At 43.9% G+C, this 8,317-nt stretch overlaps 1 protein-coding gene across 1 annotated transcript; it reads right to left on the bottom strand.

Moving 5' to 3' along the window:
• Positions 1–363: 363 nt before the first annotated feature.
• Positions 364–8,098, bottom strand: LOC132583273 (vomeronasal type-2 receptor 26-like). The gene is made up of 6 exons (XM_060254939.1): positions 8,067–8,098; positions 7,686–7,977; positions 6,210–7,085; positions 3,718–3,945; positions 2,941–3,067; positions 364–1,265 (listed from the first exon to the last, which is right to left on the bottom strand). The coding sequence occupies exons 1-6, from the start codon at positions 8,096–8,098 to the stop codon at positions 364–366; spliced, it is 2,457 nt and encodes an 818-aa protein (XP_060110922.1).
• Positions 8,099–8,317: the final 219 nt, after the last annotated feature.

Genomic DNA, 8,317 nt, shown 5'->3' with positions numbered 1-8,317 from the left:
AAATGGTTGGGTCAGGAAATGAATGATTGAGGAGGTATTACTACAGCTCCCATAAGACAATGTGAGAGGTATATTCCTGGATAATGTGGACTAAAATGAAACTGAGTGGTAAGCCTTCTTTTTTAAAAACAATTTTAAAGATTATTATCAGAGTATATATATTTTATTTTCATTACTTCTCTCAGAAAGAGAGAGAGATATATATTCAAATGTATAATTCTTCTGTTTGAAATGTAAACCTAGCCTAACTAAAGAATATCAGGAAATGGTTCATTGTTTTCATTCTCTCCTCAAAACAAAAATTCCCTATTTGCATTTGATAAAAATATAACTGGAGAACAATTGGATGGCTGACTAAAGAATTTAGTGTTTTTTCCTTATCAGCAGCTCTCTTGTGTTCAACTCAGGTCTAAGAAGAATGACATAGCATTTGGGCAAAAAGATACAGCCTAGCAAGCCAGCACTGGAAGCTAAGATGGAGAAGATCTCCACGGCCACCGTATCTTTTCCTTTCGTGCTCAGGTAGGTGGGGACAAAGGACAGCCAAACACTGCAAAAGACCAGCATGCTGAAGGTGATGAACTTGGCTTCGTTGAAACTGTCAGGCAACTTTCTGGCTATAAAAGCTACAATGAAGCAGATGGTGGCAAGGAATCCAATGTAACCCAAGGCACAGTAAAACATGGTGACTGACCCTTCATTGCATTGCATGATGACTTCTCTACTCAGTGAATGCTTGTCGATATCTGGGAAGGGCGGAAAAGAACCAAGCCAAACAGCACAAATGGAAACTTGAACAAAGGAGCAAGAAATAACAATACAATGTGCCAATTCTTTCCCCACCCATTTCTGAAAAAGGTTTCCTGGCTTGGATGCCATAAACACCACAATGACAGTCACGGTTTTTGCCAGAATAGAAGAAACAGCAACGGAGAAGATGATGGCAAAAGTCACTTGTCGGAGGAGGCAGGTCACCTTGTCAGGCTGCTCGATGAAGAGCAAGGAGCAGAGGAAAGAAAGGAAAATGGAGACTAGCAGAATGTAGGTGAGGGTCCGATTGTTGGCTTTAACGATGGGAGTGTCCCGGTATTTTATAAAGGACAGAATCACCAGAGCTGTTATCAGAGACAGGAGAAGAGCAAAAAAGGCTAAAATAATGCTCATCGGCTCACGAAATGAAAGAAAGTTTGGGATCTTGGGAAGGCAGTGGTTTTGTTCTTGGTTTGGATAATGACCTTCAGAGCAAGGGATGCAATAATCCATGTCTGAAAGGAGAAGAAAACCTACTGAGGCACTTTGATTCTCCAAGAAGAGGTTTTTGTAAGATAGTAGCTAATATTTTTTCCTCAGTCCATGATGAAAACAGTTTTATAAACCTGTCCTAACATTGAAAATAAGTAAGAAGCAATAACACCATTTGCACCTGCCGGGGTTTACTGAGATGAACGCACAAATCTTATTGTGGTTGAAGAACTTTTGTTGTTCCTGCTGATCCTTCTCAATTTCCTCACCAGACAGCCTCTGTCCTTCAAACAGAACAAAGCCATACTGCTGTTCAGGAATTCTGTTACTTTTAAATCTAAATTCCCATAACCTCATAAAATCTCTGGAAACAAATGGAGAAATACACAGGGATGTTCAACACCACTAAGTGTAAGGAGTGGTAAGCTGCAGTATTGCAGTCCAAGCTCTGCTCATGACCTGAGTTTGATTCTGGTGGAAGCTGGGTTCAGGTAGCCGGCTCAAGGTTGACTCAGCCTCCCATCCTTCCGAGGCTGGTTAAATGAGTACCCAGCTTGCTTAGGGGTAAAGTGTAAATGACTGGGGAAGGCAACGACAAACCACCCCACAGTATCAAGCAGTATCACAATGCCCCTATGTAGATCTGTGGTGCAGCCTCATTTGAAATACGATGTGCAGTTCTGATAACCGTATCTCAAACAGGACACCACACAGCTGGGAAAAGTACAGCAGAGGGCAACCACAGTAATTAAAGGATTGGAGGACTTCTCCGATGAGGAAAAGCTGAAGATTAAGTTCAGAAAAGAGATGACTAAAAGAACAGACCTGATAGAGGTTTGGAAAATAAACATGGGATAGACAGTAGGGGCAGAACAAAATAACTTTCTCTGCCTCACCCAAAATACTAGAATTCAAGGGTATTTTAGGAAACAGATGGGCAGCAGATTCAGCACAGACAAAAGGAAGCACTTCTTTACACACCACCTAATTAAAAACACGGACCGATTTCCGACTAGCCTTACGCTGGTCTCACGCTCCTCTTCTCTGCGGGGCTTCCGCCGGATTTCACAGTATCTGCCCCGGGGCTGTAACTAGCCGCCTTTTCCCCACGGCAAACAGAAACTGGTTTTTAGAGGATCTTGTTTGCTGCGGCGAAGCAAGTTGCAGCCCTGGGGCAGATAGTGTGAAATCCAACAGAACCCCCATTGACAAGACAAGTGTGAGAGCGGCATAAGGCTGGTGGGAAATCAGTCATGGAATATGCTGCCTGTTGATGTAGAGATGGCCACAGACTTTGGCAGCTTTAATAGGGAATCAGATTCATGGAAGATGGCCTGTCAGTGGCTGCTGACCGTGTTGACTAAAGGGAACCTCCACATCCAGAGGCAGCAAACCTCTGAATCTCAGAGCCAGGAGACAACGTCAAGGGAAGGCTTTGGCCTCTGTACCCTGTTGTTGGCCATCCAGATGAACGGGTTGGCTAATATTGAGGAAGGATGCTGGAGTTGACAGACTGCTGGTCTGATCCAGTAGGGCTCCACTTCTGTTAAACATTCTTAATGCATAATGACAAAATGGCAAGTTTAAGTCTTTTTTGATAATTCCTCAAAGAGTAAATGTTTCAAATTCCCACACTTCCAGTAATGAAACATTTGGGGAATCTTTAAAAGGAGGAATCTTTCCCAGAGCATCTCCTACCTTCTTTGTCTGACATTTTCCCTTCTGGACACAGATCACAATCGTAGCAGCAGAACTTCTTCCCTTCCTTCTTTCTCTTGCTGTAACCAAGTTTGCAGTTCTCATTACACAGGGAGGAAGGAGGCACCTGTCCTTGAAGAAAGCAAGAATTTAGAACTGAGGACAAAGTAGGAGTCTAGTAGCACCTTTAAGACCAACAAAGTTTTATTCAGAATGTAAGGTTTCGTATGCATAATACTCTTAACTCACCAGCTATATGTATTTCAGCTCACTGTACCCCATCCCCTCGTCTGAAGAAGTATACACGCATACGGAAGCTTACATTCTGAATAAAACTTTGTTGGTCTTAAAGGTGCTACTGAACTCCTACTTTGTTCTACTGCTTCAGACCAACACAGCTGCCCACCTGGATCTTAAAACTGAGAAGCTATCATGAGTACTTTGTCTCAGAATTACTCTACAAGTTGTCAATGAAATGGAAGTGTGATATCTGGGATCTCAAAGATGGCTCATAGTGTGTGAGAGGAATGCAGATTATCCAAAATATGATTACATGTGGCATTTTTGTTGAGCTCAGGGGTTTTATTTATTTATTTGATTTGATATATATCCCGCCCTCCCCATACAGGATGCTGTAATTAAGAGCTGATTTAGCAAATGTCATGGATTAAAAACATCATGGAATCCATTTGCTCCCCTTAAGTCTTCTCCTTTCCCATTTCATTAAACGATGAAGGGTTTTGTATTTGTTTGAGAAACACTGAGATGGTTTCTCACCTGTGGAAGGTGCCTATTCCACTTAATCTCATCCTGATCAATTATCACTCGTTGACTACGGGGAACCTGAGGATCCAGCCTCCCGATCTTGACTCTGACATAGGACTTATTTGGAAAAGCGATCATGTTGGTAATATCAAATCCACCTTTCAATTCTCCGTGTTCATTGAAGGCCACTTCATCTCCAGCGCTGTTGTTGAAAGCCATTGTCTGAAGAAGGGTGTGGAGCTTGGTGGAAAGGGAAGGAGCATTTAAGGGCATGGAATGAATTGGATGGGTTGGAGTGTGCTCACCAATACTTCTCAGTGTCAAACAGAGTTTTAGATTACTTTCTTCTAGGAGAGAAGTTATTTATGAATGCAACTAATTTGTTCTTTTGCCCATGAAAATAAACTTCCATTGCCAGACACAAGACAAAGGGAAGAAGAAGAAGAAGAAGAAGAAGAAGAAGAAGAAGAAGAAGAAGAAGAAGAAGAAGAAGAAGAAGAAGAAGAAGAAGAAGAAGAAGAAGAAGAAGAAGAAGAAGAAGAAGAAGAAGAAGAAGAAGAAGAAGAAGAAGAAGAAGAAGAAGAAGAAGAAGAAGAAGAAGAAGAAGAAGAAGAAGAAGAAGAAGAAGAAGAAGAAGAAGAAGAAGAAGAAGAAGAAGAAGAAGAAGAAGAAGAGGAGGAGGAGGACTGCAGGTTTATACCCCGTCCTTCTCTTTGAATCAGAGACACAGAGTGGCTTACAAGCTCCTCTATCTTCTCCCCCCACAACAGACACCCTGTGAGGTGGGTGGGGCTGAGAGGGCTCTCACAGCAGCTGCCCTTTCAAGGACAACTTCTGCAAGAGCTATGGCTGACCCAAGGTCATTCCAGCAGCTGCAAGTGGAGGAGTGGGGAATCAAAACCGGTTCTCCCAGATAAGAGTCCGTGCACTTAACCGCTACACCAAACTGGCTCTCAGCAGGCTTCAGGGTGTTCCTTGAATGAATGCTGCTGAGTGAGCTTCCAAAAACATCCATTTTGGTTTTGCTCCATCTAAACTGGCAAAAAGGAAGTGTCCGTAGCTCAGAGCTGAGCATTTGCTGGGCATGCAGAAGGTCCCAGAGACAATCTACAGCACTTCCCTTTAAAAGGCAGGGCAGTAAGTGATGTGAAAGGTGATATGAAGAGAGCCAGTTTGATGTAGCGGTTAAGTGTGCGGACTCTTATCTGGGAGAACTGGGTTTGATTCCCCACTCCTCCACTTGCACCTTCTGGAATAGCCTTGAGTTAGTCATAGCTCTGGCCGAGGTTGTCCTTGAAAGGGCAGCTGCTGTGAGAGCCCTCTCAGCCGCACCCACCTCACAGGGTGTCTGTTGTGGGGGAGAAGATATAGGAGATTTTGAGCCGCTCTGAGTCTCTGATTCAGAGAGAACGGCGGGGAATAAATCTGCAGTCTTCTTCTTCTTCTTCCTCTGCTGGACGCTCTGGAGAGCTGCAGCTAGTCTCAGTACACCTTGATTCAGGGCCGGATTAACAAATAGGCCAAGTAGGGGCTGCCCTATGGACCCCCATGCCTTCAGGGGCCCTGGGCCAGATTCCTCCCTCTGCTTGCATCTCTCCCAGCCTGCACGAACAGCCAGCAACTGAGCTGCACTTGGCTCAACTTGCCTAGTAGAGCATCTTTCTCATATGCACAAGGTCTTATCTGTGGCACATCCAGCTAAATAGATGAAGTAGTATTCGCACAATTTTGTTCACTTAATTTCACAAATTTTTTTTGAAAAATAAATTTAAAATAAAAAAACTGTAGATTAAAAATGTAAATAGTTTCAAGTTTCTTCATTTTTCCTACAATTCTTTGTTTTTTAATTTTTTTTGGGGGGGGAGGGCTAGTGGGCAGCTCACCTAGGGCACCAGAAACCCTCGCACCAGCCCTGCTCATATGGGCAGGGAAAAAAGATTAAAAATCCCATTTCCCCACTCCTGCCAACATATTGAACCCCAAACATGGCAGAGGACTAGTGTTCCTACTAATCTTAGTTAGGGTGAACCAGCTCACAGTTTTTTAGCCTCCGGCTCACACATTTTTGTCTTAGCTCAGGGAACATGGCCCCAGAGCAAACTAACTGGTGCAGTAGAAGACGAAGAAGACTGCAGATTTATATCCCGGCCTTTTCTCTGAATCAGAGTCTCAGAGCAGCTTACAATCTCCTTTATCTTCTTCCCCCACAACAGACACCCTGTGAGGTGGGTGGGGCTGAGAGAGTTCTCCCAGAAGCTGCCCTTTCAAGGACAGCTCTGCAAGAACTACGGCTGACCCAAGGCCATTCCAGCAGCTGCAAGTGGAGGAGTGGGGAATCAAACCCAGTTCTCCCAGATAAGAGTCCACACACTTAACCACTACACCAAACTGGCTCACAGCTTTAATGCCAGTAGCTCACGAAACAGAGTTTTTGCTCACAAGACTCCACAGCTTAGAGGGAGCATGGCAGAGGACTCTCTTTTTCCCCAACAAAGAAGAATTACCTTCCAAGGTGGCACATCCAAAGAAGCCAAGCTGCCTCCAGTCTCCATTGCTCTGTGGTTGATTCTAGATGAGCCCAAGATGTGTAGGGCGTGCGCAAGGGCATAGACAGCATTATATATACCGTAGCTGTGGCTGGTCATCCTCATTTCAAAAAAAGGTGCTGGGACAGTCTCCAGCTTCTCCTCTTCGGTGCATGTCTTACCAGAGTTAACAGAACCTGGGAATGCACAGTCAAACACTTGCTCCCAGAAGTCCTTGATAAAGCCATCCCCCTTTGCCTGGGAAGGTTTTAGAAGTTGAAGAAATCTATGGAAGCCTCCGATGGGCTTGGAATGCATTGAGAAGGAAAGAGCACCATGGAATGTCTCTATATCAAACGCCTTTTGAAAAGGGGTGAGTGTAAAATCCATCTGGGCGGTTGTAATCCACACTTTTCCTGTAGAGGACCTCTCCCCGTAGTCAGCCCCTGTGAGATTCATCAGCATCGTGGGCATGAAGATAACAGCCACCAGCCAAATAAATGCTCCACTTCCTCCATAGATGACAATTGCATTGGCTTCGCTGTCCAAGAACTTTGCATTACTACTGTATAGATATTTGTTCAGAAAGAGTATGTCATCCCAGGGGATCTGTTCTGAAGCCTTTTCTGTGAAGGCTGCACAGATTCCATTCCTGGAAAGCATTGGCTCCAAAGTCTGCAAGAAACGATCTCCCCTTTTGTCATCCAGAGTGATGAGCCCAACCCATCTCCACCTGAAATGCAGAAGTAAGCGGACAATCCCCTCATACTGAAGGGCTTCCTTGGGGAACATGCGGTAAAAAGATGACCGACTGGTTGGGACATCCACATCCGATTCAAAGGAGCCAAATGACAGCTAGGAAGGAAACAAAAAGTCATGTTATAGAGCAGGGGTGGCCAACGGTAGTTCTCCAGATGTTTTTTGCCTACAACTCCCATCAGCCCTAGCCATTGGCCATGCTGGCTGGGGCTGATGGGATTTGTAGGCAAAAAGCATATGGAGAGCTACCGTTGGCCACCCCTGTTATAGAGGGATAATTAGACTACTTGACTCTATTCATTACCTTCTTCTTTAAAAGACATTTAAATGTTACTCCAGATCTTATACTATCCCGAATGTAAATGGTATAAAATACAACTCTGCTTTCCAGACTGTTCCACATGTTCTTTGTCTGCATGTTTCATCCTTCTGCTAGTATCATTGTTTGCAATTATTTTATTTTATTTAGAAACATTTATTAGCCGTCTTTTTAACTTGAATATTCAACACGCATCCTTTGGAGTCCTTTCTGACAACTGTCATTTCAAGATCCATATCACGCCCAAATCCCCTGTGTAGAAATGGCCACTTAATTTTTTTTTATTCTTTGCAATGCTTGATAATAGATCAGCAAAGGTGATTAAACTACGTGTGAGATTTGTGAAAGTCCAAATAATCCCAGTTCTCTGATCGTACCTGTGGGATCTTGTAACGACTTAAGAGAGTCGCCATGTCTGATGTGGTTTCAGAACTATAGCCCCCAATTATGCCAGCCATTTTTTTCTGGTAGCCACATTTGTAGTTTGGGACAAGTTCAGCTGTGGTGAAGAGCAGGTCCAGGGTGGGTCTGTAAATCCATTTTGGATCATAGGTGGAGTCATGGATGTGGAACCCAAGAGTAATGTTGGGCAAGATGGTGGGGTCCTCATTGATCTCAAAGACGGCAAACACCAAGGCCAGGACATGCTGGTAGAACTTTGTTTTCACGCTACAAAGACAATCAGTTATTGTTTAAGAAGAGAATGCTTCAAAGCACAGCATCTGGATTGGTCACAGTATTGTGTCTGAGAACCTTACTAGGTCCCAGCTGAATGAGAGAAATGACCCATCGGGTTCACTTTTCATTTCCCATAGTATAATTCTCTTGGGAAACCTGCAAGCTGGACATGGAGCCATCTGCCAGTGACTGATGTTCAAATGGATACTGGAGGTTCCTTTTGGTTACCAAAACAAATAGCCCTTGATAGATCTATGGATTTGTCTAATTCCCTTTAGGATGCACAATCCAGGAGCCTTCAGCAGAGATTTTATGTCTGTCCTACCTATAC

The sequence above is a fragment of the Heteronotia binoei genome, chromosome 15 (genome assembly GCF_032191835.1).
Source record: "Heteronotia binoei isolate CCM8104 ecotype False Entrance Well chromosome 15, APGP_CSIRO_Hbin_v1, whole genome shotgun sequence".
In the NCBI taxonomy this organism is placed as follows: Eukaryota; Metazoa; Chordata; class Lepidosauria; order Squamata; family Gekkonidae; genus Heteronotia; species Heteronotia binoei.
Note: the sequence above shows the minus strand (reverse complement) of the source record. Positions and strands in the feature narration are given on the sequence as shown.

Coding starts and splice junctions, on each gene's coding strand:
- LOC132583273 (XM_060254939.1), bottom strand. CDS start 8,098: ATGGGTCATTTCTCTCATTCAGCTGGGACCTA. Junction 7,086..7,685: donor GTCGTTACAAGATCCCACAG/GTACGATCAGAG, acceptor TTTCCTTCCTAG/CTGTCATTTGGCTCCTTTGA. Junction 1,266..2,940: donor GAAAATGTCAGACAAAGAAG/GTAGGAGATGCT, acceptor TTCTCCTTTCAG/ACATGGATTATTGCATCCCT.